This window comes from Aptenodytes patagonicus, chromosome 1, assembly GCF_965638725.1.
Source record: "Aptenodytes patagonicus chromosome 1, bAptPat1.pri.cur, whole genome shotgun sequence".
Taxonomy (NCBI): Eukaryota; Metazoa; Chordata; class Aves; order Sphenisciformes; family Spheniscidae; genus Aptenodytes; species Aptenodytes patagonicus.
The window spans coordinates 192,599,479-192,626,538 of NC_134949.1; the positions used below are offsets into that span (position 1 = coordinate 192,599,479).

Below are 27,060 nucleotides of genomic sequence, written 5' to 3' on the forward strand. Positions count from 1 at the left end.
TCTCCTCTAAAATATAAACAGTTTCCAATATTCTGAAATAACAGAACTTAAAGCAACTGCTTGCTATCTTTGATTTCAGGCAATTGCAATAGATCCTTCTTTTTGAATATAGAAGGCAGACACAGGACCCACTTTTCTGTAGAAATTTCCAGCCACAACTGACTTTCTCCCTTCCATCATATGACTGCAGTTCAACTTATCATCCAGGTGGAAGGACTCTACAAGTCAAAAGCTTGTGTCTGCATCAAGAATAGCAATCTCATCCTCTTCACTGAATGCAAGTTTTGCTCCTATACATGCCAGCTTTTTTTTTTTTTTAAGCAGTGTATTCACATCCTTACCTATATGCTTTAAGTGATTCCCCCCATCAAAAACCAAGATTACTAAAAATGAAAAGAAGCAGCTTCCGTATAGAAAAAGTTATATTTACAGTTTTATTTAGCAGAGTTAAAGAGCAAACAATTTTAACACTGTTGTTGAAAAGTGTTTTTACCGGAGTTGCCAAGATCTAATAAGTTATTGAACAGACATATCGGGCATAAAGTAATAACCCTGACCAGCCCATTAGAGTTCACCCCATCCCCAAAGAGCAGAGCTGATAAAGGCGGTAGAAAATTTAGACTGTGATTGACTCAATTTCCAAAAATTAGACAGAGATGATGAAAATAGGAGTTCCACTCTTGAATATATCTTTTAACATCTGCAGATGAAGGAATTTCTAAAGCACGCAAAATGCAAAGACAATTCCTGTTTCCAAGGGAACATTCAGTGCTTTGAATCCAAGAATGCTATGTCCATACACAGTGGTCAGTACATGACTATGGCAACACATAGATGGTAAAAGATTAAAAATGGGATTAGAATTTTTTCCATTCCATGTCATCAGGAGGATTTACTTCTACCTTCCTTTTACCAACATCAGACCAGTTGGTGCTCAGAACTGTGCCTCCAGACTCCATCTGCAATATGAAAGAAAGCTTGTTTAGTTTGCTAGAGGAATTCTAGTAATACAAAAGCCACATTTCTTACAGCAGATTAACAAATTCTGAAGAAAGGTGAAGAATTTAGCTTCACGTAGAAGCAAGTCACACAGGAAGTCTGTGTATATATAGAATGAAATTTGACAAAGCCATCATTCCATAATCTTCAGCCCAACGACACTTTTATCAGTACTGGACACAATCAGATGTCACTTCATTAACAAGAAGCTTTTAAAAGGTCAGTCAGGTTCTTGAATATGAGGGCTACAAATAAAAGGAACCAGATATAAACAATTAAAAGGAATTTGATCCTTTCACTCATGGCAACTCTTCAAGCTCTAGATGAGCCAAAAACCGTATTTCCTTTGATAACACTGATTGAAACAAAGAGACCAGTGACAAAGCACAAGCTTCAATGAGGCACAAACTTGGATTTAAAGTCACATTCATTAGCGTACAACACTGTAGCTTTCAGAGAGACTTGTTATACCAGTACCTCCAACAGAACCAGTGCCATTCATTATAGGCCCAAGGTTTTGGTAGCTAGAGGCTTCCCGGTTCACGCAAAGCTCAGCAAATTGTGCCAACGTGCAAAAGGTACACATTTCTTCAGAGAAAAAGAGCAAAGACTTACAAACGATTTGTTCATGGCACGTTTCACTTCATCTGTACCATCTGAATAAATTTGCTGGAAGAGTTTATTTAAAGCAGCATCTCCTTCTAACTTCTCATTCTTCTCCTCTTCTTTGATTTCAACTACCAGTTTGTCCCAGTTCCTTGTATAGTGAGAGGATGATGGATATAAGTGCTGGGTATCTGAAAACAGAAGTGTTAGTTAACTAAGCATTTTCTCACGACTTTTAGAGCAGCAGGGAACACACAGACATATATGTTTCCGATGAATCAGAGATGATAATGGAACATGAATCTGAAAATGCAAATGGATTCTTCCTTACTGATATAAGCATTGCAGTAACAAAAATAAAGGAAACGAAGAAATGCAAGAGACTACATTCACCAGCTGCAAAAGTTTACTTTTAAGTAAACACAGTTACATAATTTAGTTATCCAACAACAAAATGCTGGATAACAGCAACACAAATAATTAAAGTCAAAATGAGGCAGGAGATATTGGCTGACAGTAAGGGGGGGGGGGGGGGGGGGGAGTGGGGAAGCCAGCAGCCTAGAGCCATAGGAAAATTTGAGCTAAATTGCAAAAAATATCCGAAATCAATAAATCAGGAAATTCAAATTCTCTCAAAGATAGATTGTTAATCTGACTTGAAAAACTGCAAAAGTACTACTTTCCAAGAGAGACAGAATACTTTAGTAAATAATACTTAATTATTTAAGCAACAATAGAGGCATAACAATGCATAGAACTGCAAAGCAGTGACCAAAACAGATAAGCCCAGAGGAATTAATGACAAGCATATATCTTTAATAATCCACCAGATTAATGGAAGTTATGACTAAATTTAATACCTAAGTTTTAGTAATGCCCTGCAGACTTTTTCTGTCAATTCTTGGCAGTAAAAACAAGACTATTAGGCTTTTCATTGTAAAAATGAAGCTGTGATTTTATTAACAATATTTAGCACAAAAAAAATACTAATAACTGCAAGTAACTTAATACAAACAAACCATTTAATACTTAATAGTTCAGAGAACGAACCTGGTGTAAATTGCTTTAACTTAGGAGAATCTCCCTGCCCCTCCAGCTTCTCCCATCTTACAGCCTCTGGCTTCTTCATTTTTATCTCAACCTACAAAACACAAGGCAAAGAACAAATTAATCCAGATGGCAAACAGTTCTGCCAAATGGGTTTGAATTAGTTGGATCCTGTAGCAGTACGAAAATAAACCTGTTTTTAGAGACACAGTCTTTAATACGAAGCCTGTATTTTAACAAAATTTACCTACCTTACAAGATGAAGTTACGTGACTTCAAGTCACATGTCAACTAAGCTCTTACGTGGCTGCATAGCTCTTGTATCAGACTTTTACCCTTTTGTTTAGTACCACTTGCTTTCTTTTGCTTACTATTCACTTGACTCTTCTTGTACATTATGGTATCTCAAAAGTAATGGCCAGTCCCAATGTCTCTACGCTGCCAGGCACCACGGTATTATCTTTCAAGCATCCCTTTCTTGCCAGTCAGCTCTAATAATTAAATAGTACTTTTGAAGGACTGCAAAATCCAACTCTTATCTAGGTTTACATTTCATCCACCAAAAAAATTCCTATTTGATGTGTAGTACACAAGCCAAAGAAACACCCTGGGATAATGCAGATCTTCCCACCGGAGAAATTCAGAAGCTGTATTCATTTGGTTCAATGAACACACACTGCTATGGAGAAAACTGTCTAGTATTCATTGACAAAACTGGCAATTAAAAATGGATATGGTTGCAATTATCATAGGAGAAACAAAATTAAGTGAAGTATGTCATGCCCTATTCACAACTACACACAGTCCCGTTAGACAAAACCATACTGAATTTTTTTTTTTGTAATTAGCCTTATCCTTTGGTCACAGGGTTACAAAGTTGTAAAACAATGTCTGCAAAACAAGGACTGCCTAATGTCACTCCAAACAACAAATTCACTTACAAAAATGTCACGAAGTTCATATGATGCTATTAATTAACTGAAATCGGTGCTTGCTGAACTTCAGTAGTTCCTTATTTGTGAACAGCTCAGCAGAAGCGAGTTCTTCGTTCCACCTAAAGCCACTACAACCTGGGGATCCCTGCAGACCCAAGAACAAAGGCACCACTGTAAAAGCTAACCCTAGAGATCCTAACAGCAAGCTCCTTGCACAGCATCACGTTGATCTGAAATCTGAACTTTATTTAACCCATTCTTCAAATCAGTCACTGGTAAGCAACAGACTGAGATGCCTTATAAAAATAAAGACATGAGCTCATTTAAGTTTCAAAGCTTCCATGTTTGCAATCATGCTGCATTTTAAGAATCAGAATATTTAATTATGATTACTTTTTCCACCCCCCCCACAAGCTACCATTTCCCCAGACAAGTTTAAATACTTATTTTCTACCACTAACTTCTACTAACTGAGAACAACAAAAAGCTTAAGACATGAGGCATGGAATGCCCTTCAAGGCAGGGGAGAGTTTTAGTAAGTTTGTAAGTCCAACACCCACATGTATTTGACTTCCCGCTCCCTGTGTCTGTTGGATTTCCAATGTTTTTAGCAACTTTACAAGTCACAAATTAAGCATCAGGGTATCACTTTTTAAAATAGTGAAAGTCACAGAACCAAAAATAATCAAATAACAATAAAATACTGTATTAGTCTAGTTGCTCAACCTACTGTCTCTAAAGAAGGCCTGTATCCCAGAGTTCAATATTACAATCTGTACGGACACAGAGATTTCTGTTGAAACTATGCAGAAGCAGCATTCAAACTATGCCAATGATTAGTCTTCAGTAGAACTAAAGAAGGCAGCAAAGGTTCCTTCACTGGACTCTTCTAAAAACGCTTTGGAAATTACAACCTTAAAGTTCATTTTTGAACACCTACGCTCATAGATCTAATGCTCTGCGATTAGCTTAAGGAAGCTAAAATATTTGTATATCTATGTACAAGACAAACAAGTAGTTCCATGAGTGCCAGAACTAGCAGGGTTGTTTTGGTTTTTTTTTCCCCCCAGTGGATTTGGATCTCCTGAGTCAAACATTTAAGTTAATCAGCCACTTACAAAGGCACTAATTAGTTGAAGTGAAACATAAGTATTAATTTAAAACAACTTGTCTCTCCTCTGCTTCCTATACAACTCTTCTCAACCTGAGGAAACTGTATTATCAATTCAGTTGCACATTTAAGTTGAGGAGGCCTTAATTTTAAGATTTTATACTCTGCTTATTAGTGCATCCCCCCCCCCAATATGATCTATTTAAAAAAACAAAACAAAACAGAGAGTAAATGCTTGATACTGAGACTGCTCAACCCTATACCACTTCAATTTCTCTTCCATTTGTTTCTTCCTTTGCTACCTCCTCTTACCCTTACACTTCAGGCTTTCCACCAATATCTTTCAGTATCTCAAATACACACTATTTTATCCACACCAAGAATGACCTCTAATGCAATATAATGCTTGATGTGAGCTACTAAACATGGACTTTTTTCTTCTCGGAATACAACCCTCCTCAAATAACCCTTATAAAGACCTCTGGCTATTCATCAGAGTACTCTGCCCATGTATAAAAAGAAGAAAAAAAGGAAGATCTTTACTTTTGCTGCTCCAGTAATCCCCCTCTCCTTTTTTCAATCTGCTAGTTCTTACATTTTCCTCTCTGAAACTGTCCCTAAGCCAGTACCACATGACAAACATCCCTAAGGAAAAGGAAATGCTACAAACTAATTCCCAGTGTAAGATGCAGATTTCTTAGATATAAACCATTTCAACCCTGCCAAGCTAAAGTATAGACAGCTGAAGAATTGAGACAGAATGTATTTATGACATGATTAAACCTCTCCCCCATCTACTCCATCCACTTCAACTGAAGTTACTCGTTAGGCAAAGCGGCAGGCAGGAGCAAAAACTGGGGAAATCATTAGCTGTATACCATTATACAACCGCATCTTCCAAAAATATAAAGCTATAAAATTCTGCTTGTGAAGGCGCATATTTCTTCAACTTGAGAGCTTTATTTGATCTAAGGAGAATCAACTTTGTGAGTCCCAATTATGTGCACAAACGGCAATAAATGTGTTTTAATGAACATTTTATGGCAGATGCTGATAGCTATCACACAGACAAGTAACATATCAGTACGGACATTTGTGTCACATCTAACGTAAGTACGGTTAGCTTTTTCCTCTCCTTTGAAAAAAATTCAGTACTTGGGCAAGAGAAATACATCAACACTTTGCCAACTACTTTGATTTAACATTTATATTTCATAAAACGCATGCCTGTGTGCCTCGTGCCAACTTTAGAATAAGAGACAGGAAAGTTTCATTGCAAATTAAATGCTTTGCATGCCACTTAAGGACAAGCCTAATTCCGCAGCCTGTCCTTGTAGCTCATGCTGTGCAGCCACCTGACCATCTCAGTAGCCCTCCACTAGGATTTGCTCCACTACGTTAGTGCCTTTCTTGCACTGGGAAGCCCAAAACTGGACACAGTACTCCAGATGTAGGAAAAGTTCCAACGCAGAAATAATCCACGTTCTGTTGTAATTTTTAAGTTCCTGGTACTTTGGGCTCAAAGTGAGCAAAGCAGAAAGGAAAAGAAATACGGAATTTTGACACAGTAATTCATGCACTACTTGTTTGAAATACCGTCTTGAGAGAAACCAGCCCCTCTGAGAAGAGGGTCGAATGGGGGATTCATCGTCTAGAAGAAACCCCATCTGCAGTGAAAGGATACAGAGAAATTTCTACTCACAGAATTTTCTAGTCATAAAAGTAATCCATTTTTAAAAACCTATCAGAGATTTAACCGAGTTTGCCTGCAGCTTAATCCAGGCGCTAGCTATCAGAAAAGATGCAACAGAGTTACTCTCAGAAGCTATTCTAAACTATTTCATTGGTAGTAAAAGAACACAAAACCCCCTTACTTTAAGATGACTGGCATAAAAGAACATTTAATCTAGTTTTAAGAAAGAATTTCTCCCCTTAGCTAAACACAACGCTAGTTAGCCAACATTAATTTTCTAGGTAGAAGCTTGCTGTTAAAAAGCCCAAACCTTTGATGAACTAGATTTCACTTGAACTTACGTTCTGGGACAGACATTGCCAGTTTAACTGAGAAACATTAAAAAGGAAAGAATTTTTATCTTCTTCCCTAAAAGAAGATTCTGGTGCACACTGACAAGTTACAAGAATTTTTTTCTAATTTCTACTGTGTTTTATATTTTACAGTCCATGCTAAGGGAAAGTTCACTTACCACTGGCAAATTTGTGTCAAGCTCTGATCAGATGGATGAAGGAAATCAGAATTGTCAAAGCTCAGGCAGTAGTTCAGCCATTAATTTTAAGATGCATCAAAAAATACCCTTTTAAATTCTGATGTTTTGCTATATTAAACACACGAAAACAAGAATTCAGAGTTTCCAATCAACTTAGTTATTTACTGAACTACTGACTGCTTTGTCCGAGTTCTAAATTTAGAGTGTTTAGAGTTGTCATTTTGCAGTCATCTCACGTATTCTGTTACCTAAATTTAAGGGTAGGACAAAATAGCACTGTCTTCTAAAAATGTATGACCTATTCAAACTACCTCTAAGATCATATGCATGTACAGTTTTGGTATCCTAGTTATTCAAAGACCTTTTATACATTGCTTATATTCCAAATTCCACGATCTTCGGTCCTTAACTTTAAACAAAATATACCGAGATGAAAATAACTCTACAGTTTTATCACAAATAAATGATAATTAAGAAATTTATTCTGTAGCAAATATATTGCAACAGAAGGGATTCAGCGTGCATCTTTCAGTTTCTTTGCCAGCTATGTACTATGGAGAACTGAGTGCAAAAAGGTCAGTTTCCACCTCACTGATATTACATAGCAACTACTTGTTAAAACTTTGAATTTTAGAGAAGGAGCTAGCAATACAGATCATTTAGGTATCCTAAAGCTCTTTGTCACTGCATCCTCAATGTAAACCATCGCTGTTCTAATAGTTCTTAAATCCATCTTCTCTCAAGACAGAGAAAAACCCTTACACATAGTTTTCCTGTATGTATTTATATAAAGCATGGGCACTGACTTACATGCTTGTTTAAAATATAGTTCTCACAGTATTAACAAGTTTAAATCTGCCCTACACCCATCTGCATTCATAAAGAAGGAAAAAAAAAAAATCAAACTTATTTTAAGCCAAGTAAATATCATGCCAATGATTGGGAAGGTTTCTCTATGGTCTAGCCAGGAAATTGCTCCAACTAGCCTTGCCTAAGAGATGCAAGAAATTTCTGAAGAGTATCCAACTCATATCTTAAATATCAGTTTATAATTTACAGAAAATACTCAAGAATATATATGGGAGATATGAATCTGAATGAAAGCCTCACAGAGAAAACAAGTACATGAGAGCAGGGAAGTCTGCATTCAAGTGTCTGCAAGCAATTTAATGAAAATATCCAAAACGAGAAAGTATCTTTTAAGGACCAGACTGCAACAGTAAGAACCAACTTCAGTTAAAATAAATCTGTTCCTCGTTTATCTATTTGTGTACATTTGCCTCTGAATAGAGGCTCTGACGACAGTCCAAGAGTATGTGAAACAGTTTCACTCTTTGCCTTTTCCTTTACATTTAGCAACAGGCATCGGTGTGCTTTTCCAGTAAGCTGCACAGAGTATTTCAGAGTTTGCAAGGCAAAATGTGGTTTGAGAAAAAGAAACATTCCACTGATGCACACTACCATATTCTTGGCATGAAGCTGCTGAGAGTGTGCTTCTACCTCAGACATCTCTATTAAGTAACAAATGTCAACTGTAAAAGAGGCTGAGGATTTCTAACACCTCCCCTGTCTGCAGCACAACTTTGATCTCTAATAAAAGGACAGTTCTGGGGTAAAGAAACCACTTTTTACCACTTTTTCAAACGGCTCTAAATTGCTGCAAGTCGTCGCTTACAAAAAGCCCAAACCATTAAAAACCAAAAACTCACAGTAATTGTCCCCAGGCTATTTGCAGATGCAAGAGCAGAGGGAAAGAAAAAGAGAAAGCACTAGCTCAAGTTTCCTTCAAGTTCATAACCACACGTGCTAAAAGCACATACTCATCCCTACTCTCCTCTTCTAGGTCTAAGGAGAAGAAAATCCTCCGCATCACCTAGGACACAACAGAAGACCTAGAGAAACTGCTCACGTTACACAAGTGTCCAACAGAACATGGCAGAACATTCCCCTGGAATCCCAAATACACTGACTGATAGACTGAACAGAAGAGGGAAAAGAAAGCGAGGCTGATTGTGCACAAAGAACTGTTTCAGAACATTAGAAATCCTTACACTATTTGTGCATTTCTACTTTCCTGACATATTTTCTGGACAGAGACAGATCAGCTAGTTTTGCTTTAAACGTGTTTAGTCACTCATGTTAAGTTTTTATGCCTTTTTCCTTTTATGAAGGGAGCACAATGATATTATGCACACTGAGCTACAGGATAACTGCACACAGGCAACTTCCAAAGAGCAAACTTGGTCCAGCCTTTACATTTTGGCTCCCTCTTCTGGAAAGAAGTAAAAAAACCAAGTAGCACCACTAAATGGTACCTTCCTCCTGTTAAATGCTGAATGCAACATGCAGTTTTCAGCGTGGCACAGTTTTCCCCCCACTTCACCTGACACCTGGACACAATTGAGGATGACCACCAAAATACACAAAATCCTACCTATTGTGTACAAAGTCATGCTACGTACAAAGACCAGATCAGCTGCCATTTGTAAGACACAAATCTCAAACTCACATGGTCCTTTTTGGAGCTGCTGTTACTTTTTGCTTGATCAGATTACTCCAGTCAGTCACCTTTGACAGATGAGGAGTATAACCAATAATGGCAATTGATCCAGTTATGATCTATCAACTATGCTGTTCATGTACAAGAAAAAAAAATGCTAGGCATACATAGCAACTCCCTCAAGAGAAGGACTCAATACAGTTGTATTCAGCATTTTCTCACATGAACATTAAGCTGAGGCCTTAAATCATCAGAATTATATGCTGAACAACACCAGGTAATTCTAAGTAACTTGCAACTAAATGTGAACAGGAACCATAATCGACTCAAAGCTGAATTTGCACATAGTGATCTCTATTAAATAGCAAATGAACTTTTAAATTAGGTAAAAAAATGGCTCCAAGCATGGTAGTAATACATACAGGCACTATTAAAGGCAGTCTGTATCATCTGCAAAACTGTTGACAATGAGAGAATATACAATACTAGGATGCATAAAGAGATGAAGATTTTATCTCAAAACTGGACTTCACCCACACATGCTGTTCTTGAGTCACAGTCAAGTGTTTTACCTCTTCTAGCTCACAGCTTGAAGTCAAAAGTCTGCAGATTATGAACACTAATTTACTTTTGCATATACAGAAACCATTCAAACACCTCCAAACATCTATCTATGCTACTTCCGTACCATTTGCTAGTTCTGTTCTTTTCCAAACAGAGACTTCGTATCTCAGAGCTCGACACAGCATGGATTTACTGAAAGGTATAATTTCTATTTCATTGCTAGGAAAGAAACAACTCTTAAGGTATCAATTGCATTTTTCACCACTATTAACATTCCCTGAAAGAACCAATCCCAGAGTCTGTAAGTTCTGTCTGCTCTTCGCAGTTATTTTAGAATCTGTAATTCTGCAAATACAATTAAGGCCGCACCATTCCGTTAAAGCGCTTAATGTTTTTCAAAGTAAAATATTCTAGGCCTTTAAAGAAGTCTGCATGCATAACGTAGACCTGCTTTTAAATTTTTTTCTTCAGCCAGACTCCATCTGCTGGTCAGAACCAGAATTAGCTGGGACATCATTTAAGTTGTATTCCTTCACTATACCTACACAGGTGTCCTCATACTATTCTTTTCTGCAAGAGGAAGAACGTGTTGAAGCGCCGACTTCTACTGTTAGAACACTTTCTGTGTTCTCTCTTAATCCCATTTTGTCTCAAAAATATTCTCTCATAATTATATAAGAACAGTAACATTTGGAAACACATGCAAAATATTTACAAGTCAGACACTGCCTGAACATAACTAAAGCTTTCACACCACTTTAGAGCCTGGTTTAGACTGAGGTTCCTAGACTACTGGAGATTATTCCAGCAATTAACCCAGGCTAGAGATGGTAGCGTAGAAAGACAAAGTCAAGTTCATTTCAACAGTGCTCAGTAGCATGCAGATGCTTCATGAAAATAATGGTAAACTTCAAGACAAGTGAAAAGCATAACATAAGCTAGATAGGAACATAAAGCAAACAGGACCCCACAGTTACTCCTCTTGACAAGGTCTGTGCCCATTCCACTCAAATTTATATAAATACTAATGGACTAGCAGATTTTCTACATACTTTGAGCACTGTGCTTATCTCCCACAGTGTAAGAGCTCACGTGACTCAATCACATAACCTGCCCAGCTTCCTTAGTGCGAGGAGTGGAAAAACAAGACCAACTTTCTATGGCAATCCTCTCGTGTCATCTTGAAGTCCCTTTTCCCTGAAATGATGCAAGAACAATTATAGGTACCTTTCTGAGAAGGGAACAGGTAAAATGGAACATAAGAACACAAAGGAATTTCCAAAAGCTCTGCAGAACCACTGCTGAAATACAAGGAAAGAACCCAACAATACGTTCCTACTTCAGAGATTCAGGCTTGGCTCTATGGACAAAGCATATGTCTGTCTATGTGTTATACCAACAATATATACTATGCCAGACCACAGTCAGTTTCTTGCTTTTCTATACCTGTAATATAGAAGAAACAAAATGCTGAGGCGAAAGCATTCTCCCTCACTCCATGCCATTTTCAAGTGTCTCCAAGCAAGTACTATTTCCAGGAACAGTGTGGAATACACCCTCTTGAAAAGCCAAGAACAGTTAACCGTATGGCTAACCTCTACCAGCAAGAAAAGGTCATGAAAGGGTAAAGAATTATTTCAACACTGAAATCCTCAAAGTCTGACTTTTATTTCTTGGGCACACAAAAATAACAATGCTTCATAAAGCAATATTAGCTCCTAAGAGTTTAGTAGAAAGGTGTTGATACTTTCCTAATACCTGAATTCTAAGAGTGAAGACCACAGTCTTCTTTCTACAGCAACAAGTAAAAGCATCCTCAACATAACTGTCATTTGCTCTTCAGTAAGCACCATCATATTACTATTCCTGATACTTGCACAAGTTTAGAAAGCCTCCCACTGGCTGAAAGGCACCTTGAAGAAAGAAAAAGCAATTCAATATGAAAAGCAAGATATTACGACTGTTGCGGAGAGACAAGACAATAGAGCAGAAATGTTTTCAACATCAGGAACAGTCAAAGAAATAATTTACACTTTAAGAAGCTTACCTTTGTTGAAAGCACTTTAAATGTACTTTGCTCTGGCACTATAGAATGAAGAAGAACAAGCTTTAAGTTGTAGTCTTCACCTGATGGAAGTTTCACTGATGCATTCATCTGTTAACAGTTGAAAACATGTCTCTGGTCATCTTTGAGAGCAGTTTTCCATTTCCAAGTAAAGGATTGTCATTTGGCACCAAGATTAAGTGATTAAATTAATGACCCTTCACTAGGGCACTTAAAGCATCAGGCGTCAGAATTTCAGACGACGCCATTACAGTACTGAATTATTGAACACGGTGTTTCTAAAGTACACTAGAAAATGAACAGGAGATTTCAATTCTTAGCCAGCAAGTACTCAAAAAGCCTATTATCTTGTCAGTTTGATCTGCATTCTTTGGGGAAAGAATTATACAGCAAATGAAGTATCAACACATTAATAATGGAACATGAAAACAATTTGCAACTTCCCTTCCAATACACACAAACTACGTGGCAAGTGTTCACACAATTTTAACAATCTAAACCAGACAGTAACAACCAAATACTTCCCGTAGTTCACGAAGTAGCAACTTAGTTGAGAATAAGAACCTAACTCTTCACTATTCTCAGCTAAATTAAACATGAACATCATCAGTACTGCATATGGTATTACAATAAAAAGATTACTGCACTTCCTTGAAATATGTATTTTGCTGCCATTAACAATCTTAGTAATGCCAAAACCCACCCACCAACATTCATTCTTTTTCTATAATTGTCCTAAAGCAAGATATTACTCATTCATACCTATTTTTAGAACACCTTGCCTCTGTCCATTCCTACTCCAGATGCATGCATACTCAAACATTTTAAGTCCAGATCACTTCCTCCCTCACCCCTCCAAACACACAAGCAGCTGAAAAACAGATGTTCCCTTTGTAGCATGCACACCACACTATCGCTTGTGTATAAATCCTATGTGGACACTGCTGTGGCAATAAATCCTCACTTGATTGAGCATACACACGTCTACAATGTAGCTGTACATAAAAAATCCCTCCGACAGAAGACCTCTTGTAACAGTTTTTTCAAGCTATTGCAGGAGATAATGTTCATTGGTTTAATTACTTCATCTTAGGGAATCTAGGGATGCGTATCAATAACCAATACAAATCACCTCTTTCTCCGAGAACTGCACACTGACATCATCCTTCTGCGCATTCTTGATCATTATGGTCACAATTACTTGAGATTCTGTTTGGTACCAGTCATATCTTAAAAAAAAAAAAGGAAAAGAGAGGAAAAAAACTGACTGCAAAGAGAGGTACAGAACACCACCAAAAGCTGGAACAGTACGTTGTGTAGTTTAATGGGGGAGAGAAGACATACAAAATTAGATTTCTTCCCCTTCCTCTAACAGAGCAGCTGCAGAACTGACAAGATCAGTGGTTAAAGAACAAAGAATCATTTTTAATCAAGAAGCATATAAAAATTAAGTCACTTTCTTGGCCAATTCATAATATTGTTTGCCTTCTATAAATTAAATGGCACTTTTTAGTTCAGGGTCTTAAAAGCCTCTGAAAAACATTACCTATACTAGGCATAATGGGGCTGTCTTTGAATTAAGCTCAGCCCAAGAACTAGAAACAGAAGCCAGAATACTTACTCCATTCCCCACTCTCCAAGTGAGGCATTATCTCCTGAAAGCACAATTCAGTCTGAACAAAAGCGAGGACACTGTTTGAGAAACATTTCACTTAGACTGCCATGTTCTAAAGTTACCGAAAAAGAATTTCTACAGTCATTATTTTGCTTCTCCAATCCCCAAGTCAAAGAACAGCTATATGTCAATTATTTTAATTCTCACAGTAAAGCTAAAGTCAACTTACTTGATCTTTGGTGGCAGAGGCTGCTGCTGTGTATTCTAGTTGAAGCATATTCCATTGGAAAGAAAATTACATCAGTGTAAGTGAAAATATACCATGAAGTACTTTTCAAAGACACAAATCATTTTCATACTGATTGTTCCCCTTCTCTTGATTTATGTTTGTGCATTAACTTACAGGTAAAGCTCTTCACTGTTCTCCTAGCCATTTATGCCAGATTAAGAATTTATTAAAAAGTTTCAGTTTACATTAAATATGTCAGTCTGTAACTTAGAATGCATTGGTCAGACATTTTATAAATAGCAATCAGTTCAGCTTTAACTCGTTTTCTTCCTGGATAAGAAGTATACCTGAAAGACACACAGTGGCTATGTTGCTAATCTAAAAGTCATGAAGGAAGCCTGAAACAGATCTGAGAACTTAGGGTATAACTGTTAAACATAAAAACCTTAACTGTAAGATTTGTCTTTCCGTACACCCACCATGTTTTCTGTACACTTTCCTCCTCTATCCTATTCTTAAAATTTAAAAAATTGAAGTAACTATGAAAGAGGGAGCAGAACATCCAATGCAAATTCCCATTTTTGTCTCAAAAATAAAAAAAAAGGGGGGTGTCAATTTCAACATTTCTTCTGAAGATTTCCAATTAAAAAAAGGAAACTGAAAACTGAACAAGTTACAGAAGAAAAAAGTCCACACAAACCACTGGCAAGCTACTGGGGGAAAAAAAGGTTACTTCTTAGCAGTCACAAGCAAGTTAGTATTGACAAGATGAGCTGGTTAATTTGTAGAATTAGGCCACAGACTGCAAGCAACAAAGTTAAAATTTACTTTAATGAGTGTACAGTAATTGCCAGATTTGTATGCCATTCCTAAGAGTTTTCAGAGTTCAAATTTTGCAACCTTGGTCTCAAATGAAAGAACACATGTTTAGAAGGAAAGTTAAATCCTTCAGAACTGCATGCAATAGAAAAGATAATTTTTAAAGCCTGAAAGTTTTAAGAAGCCAGTGAAGCCTAAGTATGCTCTAGCTTAACAAAGAAATCAAAACAGTAAACATATTAAGGAAAACATCTTACCACTTCTGTCTGTGATGCTGCAGAAAGAAAAAAGTTGCACTTTCAGAAAAAGACATTGAACTTACAAGGCATATACTTATTCTAGCTTTCTTCAGTTACTCCAGACATTCTGCATTTACTCCAGTCTCAACAGTAGAAGAGTTAAAAATGTGCCAGTTCTACCTCTAGTATTTTGCTTTTATGACACTCTACTTTTTAATCAGACTTCAATCAGCAACTTGTGCAAAGGAACAACTGTAATATAAGGCATGTTCTGATTAACAGAAGGAACAAACTTTCCATTACTTTCCTTGCTTATCAGAAACCTATACAGACCTTTTTTAATGAAAGCAACATCACAGCAAACAAAAGTTTAAAAAAAATAAAAAATCACTTCCCACGAGTCTGTACTAGGTTTATCATCCATCCATAGGAATAGCACAAAGTTCTCATCAAATCTGTATCTCATGCTAGGCAAACACAGTTGGGGAATGAGATGGAAATCTGGCAGAGAAATTCACTTATATGACCTTAAATATACTGTAATACTTGGATCTAAATTATAGCTCAGTACTCAAATATTTTTTCCTAAAATATTTTAGGTTAAGTATGTTTGAAAAGAAACAAACTTCCCTTTTGCTTCTTTATAATGCATACTGCTAAAAAGAGATAAAGATTAATAAAAAAAGAATATTAAGTTGTAATTAAGACGTTTTGGGGTTGGGTGTTTTTCTTTTGTTTGTTTGTTTTTTCTTTTTTTTTCCTGGAGTATCAGAGAATTAAGATAATGGCTCAAAAAAGAAAAGACAGGGATGAATATTCAAGATAAAACAGGATAACTGAGTTGAACCAGACAAAACACTGCAAAAAGTAATTACGATGTTAGAGAAAAATCTGTATTATAACCTCTTTCCTTGAAACGGCAGAAAAAGTTGTCACCCAAGGTAATTCTTTGCAAATAAGACCATGCATGTCAATCACTTATCTAAGTTCTCCAAATGAAAATAAACCCGGCAAAAATGTATCATGAAGCAGAAGCTTGTTCATTCCTACACAACACAAAAAGGTTCTCCTCTTTGTTTTTTAGTCAACAGGTTGACATGAACTTGTATTACGTCTACTACCCCATTCTCCAGTGTGCACCACAAAGAGGGAGGAAGTCACAACAAGTGAAGGAAAAAACTACAGCAGTTATTGGGTTATAGCTCATTAAAATCCACAGGCAGTTTAAGCACGGTGGATGAGTTCATTGCCAGCGGTGTCAGGTTGTAGGAAGTTATGAAAGGAAACTATACTCACACACGCTGACTACAACGGGTAAGACACCAGAGCAGCAATCAGAGTAAAAATCCCCAATCAGAGTAAAATGTGGAAAAATCAGTGGAATCAGAGTAAAATCCCCAAATTTCCACCTCTCTTTCCAACGTTATATTCTGCAAGACTTGAAAACTGATTTTGATGCTGTTTTTACAAAGCAAGTTGACACATGCTTCCACAGTTAAAGTTAGCTAGCAGCTGTATATGAAAGCAAGTTAAAATTAATTATGATCGTCTGAACTTTAAACAGGTACTCCTCTGTCACAGCTAATTATTACATTAAAAACCCAATACTAATGTTCCTTTAAATCTGAAGTATAGAAGCGTTCAGGATGTACACTCAGAGAAACAAGAGATAGGAAAAAGTGACTTTTTTAAAACATAAATTTCTTTTGTTCTAAGTAAGAGATAAGCTGTAAATCTTTGAAAAACATGACACAGCTTCAAAGCACGGGGCATATCAAATCCCTTATCAAGTAAATGTGGTTTCTCTTACCATTTAGTGTTTCCTCACATCTTTTAATCCAAATAGTAAAGGTATCATCTACATCTAAAAGAGATCAAACACAATAACATTAAAACTCCTCAAGCACTACATGTATTGCATAAACAATCTCTTACAACTGCCAATCAGAACAAATTCATCCCAAACTCCCATCAATTTATTAAAAAATGGTATTTCCTAGTAACTTCTTGTAATCTCTGTCATGCCAGTTAAGCTTTAAGTATTTTTATACAACTCTACTATTTAACTCTGTTATATTTAATTAACTTAAATTAATTTGTAGGACACCAGATTTTGTCGGAACTGACCCAAATACACTACTGCTTTCCAGTCTGCTCAAGCTCGGTATAATTGTTTGGAAAGCAAGAAGTACAGTTTTACACATTTTTCCATTATTCTTAAAATTATTTTTTCAAACACTCAGTCACATTCTTCCTCTCTAGAGAAGTATCAAGAAGAGACAGTCTGTTCTGAGGACAACCCAAAGTTGCACAAGTTTTCACAAACACCAAGTATCTTCTCCTGGTGGTTTCACACAAACTTTACAAACACAGCTGAAGCTTCAGGGTTGTTAGGAATACATAGGTGCCAATTCCACTCTATGAATCAAAATCATAGAAAAGTTTAGTAACACCTCTATATTCTAGGAAGCAAGCTCCCCAGACAGAAGTGAATTCACTGGAAATTAGCTCAAATGGTAGTAGTGTAATGACAGAGTAATCATCTTATTTCAACAAAATTCCCAGAAACATCTTTCGGTCACAAAGTAAAAAAGTAGCAATGTTACTGACCAGCTACTAGGAATAGCTAAACTTAGAGAATTCACACTGAGGGAGTTCACGCAGCCAACTATCCAGCAGAGGGCTTGAAGAGGCTCGACAAAAGAGTTCCCAGCAGACATGCATGTAACACCAAGTGTGACTCCACTGCAGTTATGCAAAGTATTCACCCCAACCCCTTCAAATATAAAATGTACATAAATTTTAAGGTGTGCCTTAGGTCTTAAAATTGTTACCCCACTTCTCAAGCCATATCCTCTTCCCTTTTCTTCTGCCATCCCCACCAGTCGTCTTAAAAGGTATCTAAATTTTAAGCTACATAACATTTATGTAACCTTTCAGTTGCTGTTAGGAAAAGCTAAAAATGCAAATAATAATATGGCTGTCTTGATATTACAATACAATCAGTCACTGATTGCAGTCTTCTATGTTCCTAGCAAATCCTGAAAAGAAGATACCTACTTTCAGATAGAATTCTCCAAAATTAACTGTCAGAGGGTTATGCTGGGGGATCCAAGGGCTGTCTTCAATTACCTAATGTACACTTAAGGTATTCAGATGACTGACCACGGACTGTCCGCAGAAGTACATGGGGAAAGGAAGCGAGGCAAAGGACCCAAGACGCATCAAAGTAAGTTCTGATTAGATAAGGAAAATTCTCTACTAAAAGAGCGGTCAAACACTGGAGCAGGTTGCCCAAAGAGGCTGTGGAATCTTCAGCCTTGGAGATACTTGGAAATCAACAGTAGAAGGACCTGAGCAAACACATGCAAGTTCAAAGTTAATACTGCTTTTGGCCAGGGCATGGAATTAGATGAGCTCCAGAGCTTCCCTGCAACTTAAATTAATTGTTAGCATTCCAGATTAAGATTTAAAACAGCCCTTACATCAACAAGGAACAGAAACACGTACCAGTGTACTTCTGCCCCCTTGCGTGGCAAAGAAACCAACCTTGCCAGCAAAGAATTCCCCACCACAGCAATCCTCTCTGAGGCAGGAACAGCTAAAGTCTTCTCTCTTTATCACCTGCTTAACAGCATGTGGCAAATTTTCCCTCTGTGCTTTGTTCATTTTGCACTAGCTGCATTTAACTGGAAGTTAATTGTTTTGCCAAAATGCTTATGCTCACAATTGTTTTCACCTGGGATCCATCAAACATTCCGCAGAACTACAAAGGCAAATTCTGTTACTGACATAAACTTGCCAGCAAATTAGGTAATATATGGGAGAGAATCAACTAAAAATCTGTATTTTTAAAAAGGCCTTCAGGAGATTTCTCATCTCACAGTGGGTCACAGAATTTTGTAATGAGATACGGGAAGCACAGCGGAAGCCATCTTCAGATGCGAGCATAATCAGGAAGGACTGGGAAGCTTCAGAAACACTTCAACTGGGTAAGCAGCAAAACAATAGCAAATTAAATTCAAACAGGTAGAAGTCAAGCAATTCAACACAGGAAAAGGTTGCACTGTATTTCAGGGATTCTGAATTAGCTAAGAGAGACCTGGTATTCACTGACTTATCTAAAAAGATACCTGCAGCTCTGTGTGTTGTTGCACCCTACAACGTAAGTAGGATGTGAAGTTAAACAGAATGAAAAAAACCAAACAGATGCTCTGGCCTGAGGAGATTTCGTGTATAATCTGTATTTTGAAGAACTCCAACTGACAAACTAGAAAGGTGACAAAATCCATGCACATGAAAAGCCTCAAATTGATAGTGGTTGCTTGGGGTGGGGCAAGAATATGAAAAAATATAGATTACTTATTCAGTTAAACTCAGGAGTGATGAGTTTGGAGATGTATGAAAAGTTACCTATCAAGTAAGGAAAGCTATGGAAGTCATTGGAGGAATCACTTCCTTTCACAGGAAGATACTAGAGAACTTGGCTAGATTGCAAAGACACACTTGTCCTTCTAGTGTACAAACTAGTGGAGACTACCTAGTTATCCAAACTACCAAAACTGAAACAACTTAGGAAATTTCTTATATTTTAACGCCTATTCCAGAGCAGCCTAAGCTGACAACTAACAGTTGCTGCAATTCCACCACATCCCTCTTCCACCACCATTACCACTGCCCCAATACTGCTCTGCCGCTTCACTTCCGCTGGCTTCAGCACTCAGACCCTTCATTGCTCCATTTCAACACATTAATCCAGGGGGAAAATATTTTAAAAACAGTAGTTTTCTGCAGACTTAATGCATTGAAAGAAGAGGCTAAACAAGCACAAGAGTGGGAGGGAGCACAATCACTTGGCAGCAAGCAAACACTCTCCCATGAAACTCCAGTTTTTAGATCAGATTACATCAGAGGAGCAGATCGCTTACTGGGGGGAGGCAAAGTAATTACATTTTTGCTAAACCTTCAGGTCCCAGCCACTGTTACAGATAAGACAACATACTAGAAAGATCTGAGACCATGACAACGCTTATCAGATTAGTGTACTTTGCTCTGTGTAACTTTTCAAGGTGCTTTTCTTACCATCTTCTTCTGCTGTTGAGAAGGAGGGAACGGAATGAGGAAAGGGTTTTGTTTTAAATGGCGTATAGGAGGGAAGAGCAAGGAGTTACAATCATCTTGCAATTGCTTTGTTGTATGCTTCCCAATGTCTTCTACCAAAGCTTTCTGTATTGAACTACTCCTTTCCTGCTTCTAGAAGAAATTCAGATTTAAAAAAAAGCTCCAATTCTCCCCAAACTAAAAAGTGCGCAAATCCAGCCAGGAAGCCAACACTTTAAGAAAAAAAGACAGATAATAAACATGCTTCTGTAATTAAGTGATAATGAATGTGAGGTAAAAATCCATTTTGTCAGTTTCAATACCCACCAAGTTGCATGTTCTTTCTAAAGACCAGTCTATCAAATGGCTTAACAACCAAGAAATTCCAGCTATGTATAAGGAGCCTGTTCTGTTCGGAAATATTTCTACAACACTTAATACCACACCACTGTGATCATTTATTCATAAGACTTCCAGGAAGCAGGAAAACACTCTCCCATTTTATAAAGAAAAAAAAAAATCATATATTACTTGCTATGAATTTTGATACACATTTTTAAGCAGTTTTACACTTTCATGCAGTGATTGCACACACCTTCCCAAAAACCAGACATCTCAAGTCAGGCACCTAACTCATTAGCCTTAAGAGAAAAGGAGGGGAAAAGAAAAAAAAAAAAGGCAGCCTTGGTCTTCACTTTCAACTAACACATTAGGAGTTTTTTCTCATTAGCAAAGGACTACTGTGCACACAAGAAACTTTAATACTTACTGTCCAACCTCTGTCCCTCTCTGAAAGACTCTAAAGCAGATGCATAGTTTTTAATATGATATTCACCTAACCTGACATGAACAAAGAAAAACACAAGGAAACAGTAATTACTTTTCAATTTAATCCACATTCTGAAGATCACAACATCCTTAGTTTACACATTATATTGGTTAAAATTACACGTGTAAGAATTTAAATCACCCAAGAGGTGTGTTTTTGAAATGGCTAGAATGTTAAGATAGTCACCCCAAACTCAATTGTTTCTTATAACCACAGCTTTATTATGGACGGGTTAGAAGCAGTATGGCATTAAATTTATTCATTTGTGGTGTTGCAAGAAGTTTGTACTGAGCCATAATCCAAATACCAGTATTGCTGTACAGATTATCACAGTATTCCCAAAGCACAATATATGATACGTACCCTTTTCTAAGGAGTGCTACAGCATTACTGGGGTTGAGTTCTAGGGACTTCTTTGCATCTGCAACTGCATCTGTTAGAAATCAATTTAAAGGTGAAGAACATAATAATGTGTTACAAAAAGCAGTGAACTGTGGGTCTTTTAAGTAGTGAAAATTTTTTAAGGTGTACTATGTTAGCTTTCTTAGCTTGCACACAAATCACACTGTTTGAATTAGATCTAGTCACAACCGCCATGGATGAACCTTTCATTCAGCTACAGAGCTCTATGTAAGATGAAGCATGACTTTCATTTAGTCAAATCCTCTACTTGGATCTGAAAGTGTGAATCTGTTTGTTTTTTACTGGAAAGAAAAAATAGACCAAATCTTTAGTTATTCAGTTAATTTTTTTCCCAGTTATTATTCAGTTATCACATCCCTACCACGACAGGATTCAGTCTCTACCAAAAACATAAGGATGGAAGATATTTACAACGCAACGCTTAAAATCTGCTTAAGAAGTCTACTTAAAAAAAAAAAAAAAAAAAGCTGCCAAGATAATACTAGGCTAAAATCAAATGGAAAGCTGGGACTGCAGAGTACCCAATTCATTGGAAGTTTTGCAGAAACAAAACAAAGAAAACTATAAATTTATACCCTAACTGTAGAAGCAGCATATTAAGTTACAGATAACACTTTCTGTTATTACTATATTTGGCTGCAGATTGAAGACATCTTCTGTAAAGAACGTGTCATAATACACTTTTAAGAGGATTCTGTGTTGTCTGAAGATCTTACCAGCATATTTCTGTAGAAGAATATGAGCATAAGCTCGTTGACAATAATATTCGGCATCATCTGGATTCTTCTCCAAAGCTGTTGTCAGTTCCTGTAAAGACACATAGAAAAACATGAAATGGCACCTCAGAAGTCCCCATAAAAATACAATACCAAACCCTGTCAAATAAGAGACACTTCAGAAGAAAATATCCTGAACTGGTATGAATGTTTAGCTGTTGCTCAGTTCTCATTCACAAAGCTTAAACATCAGAGCTTGAAGTACAAGGAACCTGCCAATTATATCAAATTCAAGGAGCCTGTTTCTTACTGAGAAGGAAACAGGACTTTCAAATGCCTTCAACATGAAGCCTAATGCACAGGTGATCCTCTACATTCCAAAGACCTTCCTACAGTTCTCAGCATATTTGCATACAGGTCTGCTGGATCTGAGGAAGCACTGCAGTATCAGGAATTTGGAAATCAACATGCAGTATGTCAAAATACTTGTGTGGGGATAACATGCTCAAAGCGTTGCAACACATGATGAAATACCATATTACATGATATTACTGAGCATAGGAGATTGTTCCGATTTACGCTGAGCACAAAAGCAGGAGAACAAAAGACTTATGCAGCACAGGGCTCACAGGAAATATTGTTGCGCAACGGAAATAAGCATAAAGCAACCCCTTGTTGGGGGAATCACTGGGTAAACAGATTGAAATAATTATATTATGCTTGCTGTGAGAAAAGTTTATGACTGTTGCACAACAGAATAAAATCACAATGACTCAATGCACACACCTGGAAAGAGCATCTCCAATTCTCCCCTTATTAGTGAGGTAAGTTCTTCTCCTTGATAGAAGACAGTAGGTCTTCCAAAAGCCACTACAGTACATTGCTAAGTACAGTAACTCTGTTTGCTAAGTTGGCTGGACTCCTACTCAGAATTTGGCAAGCATGAAGGTGGCTGAGATATAGGCTTCAAACCTGCATGAATCTTAGTACAGTACAACTGCCAAAACACTGTCCCTCCAAGCCAGAGAAAAAGAGCAGAAGGACCTGCCTTAGTTTTAACTCAGATCAGTACCTTGTTCTGTTTCACAGCTGTCACATAAAACACTTACGCCAACTAGGACTTAAGTGGCCACAACAGCTTCTTTTAGCAGTAGCATGAGTTCTTATCAGCATAAGATACGAATAGGTGTAGCATACAATTCTAAAACCTTCGGGGTCTCTAAAGAAAGTGGCAGGCAGTAGACAGTTCTAACAAGCAACACTTGATCAAATTATACAGATGCCCTCATAAGATTTAAAGCCATGCAAAAGCAGATATTACAGAAATATTAATGGCTACAGGTATTCCACATGGGAGGGACATGAGGTAACGCATGTATTAAAATAGGTGCATATTATGCCGAGAGGTGAAGTACAGCTTTTGATCCTCAAAACCAAGTGGGGTCTGACTCTGACACTGAACATTACAGGCACTTCACAAGCAGAGTCACTTCCGTGACAGATCACCTCTCACTCCGAACATTATTTCCTGTGATTTACGCTGATGACAGTAGCACCGATTGGAACCAGTGCACAACACATTAATGGATTCTTCTACAGAACTAGCCCTCACCCCAGGAAAGCAAAAAAAACAAACCCAAGCATCTTGAACAGCATGAAACTCATCTCTTCGTTGGCTTTTTGTCAGTAAGTTGTCACATCGCATTCAGACACACACGAAAAGAAGTTACTCCTACAACACAGCTATTTGAGAAGACAGCCAAGTGGCAGCTGGGAAATACTCAACTAGCACCAAGAATTCCAGATTATGGACATCAGCAACAGTTACTTAGAACAAGCTTAGACCTTGTCCTCACAAACACTCAAGTACGTGCTTTCTACATACTTTTACTCTAAAGGCCCTTACCACGCAACTAAGTTGCAAATCTGTTTCTAAATACATTGGGACCTTTCGAGTCCCTCCATGCTAATGATAAGAGTTTGTATGAATTAAAGGTGCTTTCGGTCTCCTGAATCACTTGTGCCTGAATTTAAGAGGGTCACCACCCTTGCTTATCATTTGCCAAAACCCCTCACCGAAACAAAGTCAATGAATGTTTGTTTCAGCAGTTACAGTTTTAACATACAGTTCTGATTCTCTCCTAAATCATCAAGACTCACACTGCAGAGCATTTTATAAAGAAAAGCAAATAGAAAACATCCTTATTCCACACAGTAAACTATGTTTTCAACTTAAAATGATAGGAAAGTCATTGAAGAGTTCACAGCTTTATCATTCAGACAGTATTTAAAGATGGATGATGACCTTTCAGTTGTATCAGACCCAAGTGCAGAAAGCCGAAGCATGCTCTCCAGGAGTTAAAGGAATCACAAGTCCTGGGGACACAGTGCAGAAATGCCATGCCAACTGGACACAAGTCCAGTCAGGTGTGGAAGCATTACACAGCAACATTTGTACGGTATCATGTCCCAGATCAGAAATATTAAGTACATGAGCTAAAAGAGCACACCTAAGATCATGCAAACGTGGTATACTACCTGTAGATCCAAGCTTAAGTCAGCAAAATGCTATACTGCACTATGGGACTTAGCAGTTCAGAGATTATCAAGCACAATCGGCCTACTCAATTCAGTACTTTTAAAAAAGGCTACAAAAGTGACGCTAGTATTACTGTATCAGATATTAAATAATGCCTATAGAATGTGTTACATATTGAAGTGCTGAATGTACAAAGAACTGAAATATAAACTAGGAAAGCAAAGCGACTATGTTAATACAGAAAAAAAAAAACAAATGCATATTCTGATAGTATTCTTTAATACTTCCAAAGACCTTTTGGTGTTGGGGTTTTTCTGGTTTGTTTGTTGGTTGGGGTTTTTTTCCCCCCACAATGGGAAACTTACTTTTTTATTTTAGATCTTTAATTAGTTTTACTACGCCAACTATATTTGCAAATTGCTTTTTAGATGTCATTCATCTTCTGAAAAACTTTTACAAGCTACAGCCTAAACCCCCCAAAAATGTAAGATTTAGCTGCACCGTTTTCTTTATGGAAAGATAATTCAGCATCATCTTATGCTTCTGCCACCTAATCTATTCAAGCAGAACTAACCATTTACATCCTCTCCCCTTCCAAGTATGTTAAATAGAACTACTCATCCACCCTCCAGTTCTGTCTTCTCATTAACTCTCTGTTTTAAGTAAAAATAACCTTTGAAAGCACATTAATACATGTTAATGGGTAAAATCATAGAATAGGCCAGGTTGGAAAGGACCTCGAAAGATCATCTTGTCCAACCTTTTGTGGGAAAGGGAGCCCAGATGAGGTTATCTAGCACCCTGTCCAGTCACGTCTTGAAAACCTCCAGTGATGGGGACTACCACACCCCTGGGGAGGTTGTTCCAGTGAATGATTGTTCTCACTGTAAAAAATTTATTTCTATGTCGAGATGAAACGAAAATCAGTTCTGGTCTCACAAAATATAGAAAGAGAAAAAAATAGATCAGGGCAGAATAAAAACTAATAAAGGTTGAATACATTTCTTCAATAAGCTTGGGGCTTTTTTAACCACAAATCACAACTGATTTAGTTATTTGAACTACCATCTACCCACATGGAAGAGAAAGTTGGCTTGGTGGGGTGGTTTTTTTTTTTCCTTCTTTGCAACACAAGTAGCACAAGTATTTTGGCAGAACTGCGCTGAACTCCTCTGCAGCGAGACCTCACACGAGAGAGGTTTCCAGGGGAAACTCTGCAAGCCCCCGGCTCGCAGCAACGGCAACCGCACGGCGCTTCAGCTGTTCCCCTCGCCCCTACCAGCGGCACGGCACGCTGCAAGCCCCGGCTCCCTCCAGCACCGCCACACCGACGGCTCGGCAGGCCGGCAAACTTCGGAACACCCGAGGGGCAAGGCCCACCGCCGCACCCCGCCGCTTCCGAGCCCCCGCCGGCCCGCCCCTCACCTGCGCCGCTGTCCCCGGGTCCCGGTCGACGTCCCCGTCCGAGAACCTGCCGAGGAAACACAACGGCGTAAGAGGGCGAGGCGGAGGCGGGCGGAGGGGGCGCGGGGCGGGGAGGCAGGGGCGGGAGGGGGCCTCACCGCGGAGGAGCCGCTCCCGCCGCCGCCGCCATGCCGCCCGCCGCCCCCAGGAAACTTCTGGAGACGCTGAAGCACCCGCGCAACAAACCCCAAGGCCGCAGCCGCGCAAGGCTTGACGGGATGCGGAGGGGCGAACCGGCCCCGCAAGCTCCTCCCGCGCCTCTCCGGGCGAGGCGGGGCGGCCGTGGCTACCGAGGCAAGCGCGCCTCCTCCCCCTGCCACAGAGCTGGAGGACCGGCCGGGGCAGAGGGGCTCGAAAGCCCTTTCCGCCCGCCTCTTCCTCCCCCGGCGGCGCTGAGGGAGATGGCGGCGCTGTGGCGGTTGGCGGCTCCTTCCTTGCCGAAACTTGCCCCGGATCGCGGGCGGGGCTTCCCAAACGGGGTACACGCAGACACGGCAAAGAGCAGGCAGCTGGCGAAGCCGCGCAGTTGCCATTTGGGGTGCGAGCCTGAGGGGAACGGGGTTGAAGGCTGAGGCGTTCGTGGCCGCGGGCGCCGGGGCGGCCCGCCCGGGAGGCACTGGGCTTGACTGAAGGTCAGACGCTTCCTCTCGCCCCAGCCTGAAGGGTGCCGGCACCCGCCGCTGTCACTGTGTGTCAGCGAGCACCTCCGTCCGCCTGGCAGGACAGCTGCGTCCCGGCCGGTGGGCCAGGCCGGGCCGGGCCCGGCGCTGAGGCAGTGCTGGCAGCCTGAGGCCTGCCTGCCTGCCTCCCTCCTCCTCCTCCTCCCCCCCCTTCCCGGGCTCCCTTCCGTGAAACGCCTCAGAAAAAAGGTGCCTTTTTCTCCTCCACAGCCTCGCACGCGTGGAGAAAAGAACTGCGGCCTCAATTTTTTCTGAGTCGGCAGCGGCTGGGATTTGAGATCGTGTGTTTTGCTTGGCCGCTGCCACAGGCACAAAGGCAGCTGTGAGAGGGGAGGAGTTGCTCCAACTCCAGATG

At 39.0% G+C, this 27,060-nt stretch overlaps 1 protein-coding gene across 1 annotated transcript; it reads right to left on the reverse strand.

Annotated features, from left to right (window-relative positions):
• Nucleotides 1–413: 413 nt before the first annotated feature.
• Nucleotides 414–26,244, reverse strand: SUGT1 (SGT1 assembly cochaperone of MIS12 kinetochore complex). Its single transcript, XM_076363212.1, has 13 exons — nucleotides 26,124–26,244; nucleotides 25,987–26,032; nucleotides 22,023–22,113; nucleotides 21,247–21,316; nucleotides 20,824–20,894; nucleotides 16,765–16,818; nucleotides 14,973–14,989; nucleotides 13,897–13,931; nucleotides 13,185–13,281; nucleotides 12,035–12,142; nucleotides 2,656–2,746; nucleotides 1,615–1,796; nucleotides 414–959 (listed from the first exon to the last, which is right to left on the reverse strand). The coding sequence occupies exons 1-13, from the start codon at nucleotides 26,153–26,155 to the stop codon at nucleotides 858–860; spliced, it is 996 nt and encodes a 331-aa protein (XP_076219327.1). The 5' UTR covers nucleotides 26,156–26,244; the 3' UTR covers nucleotides 414–857.
• Nucleotides 26,245–27,060: the final 816 nt, after the last annotated feature.

Bases quoted from the DNA above. Each gene is read 5' to 3' on its own strand.
- SUGT1 (XM_076363212.1), bottom strand. From the start codon at position 26,155: ATGGCGGCGGCGGCGGGAGCGGCTCCTCCGCG. The intron at 16,819-20,823 runs GTAAGTATTAAA...GATCTCTTTTAG, and splicing joins AGAGGGACAGAGGTTGGACA to ATGTAGATGATACCTTTACT. The intron at 2,747-12,034 runs GTAAGCTTCTTA...TGTGTTTTGTAG, and splicing joins TTAAAGTGCTTTCAACAAAG to GTTGAGATAAAAATGAAGAA.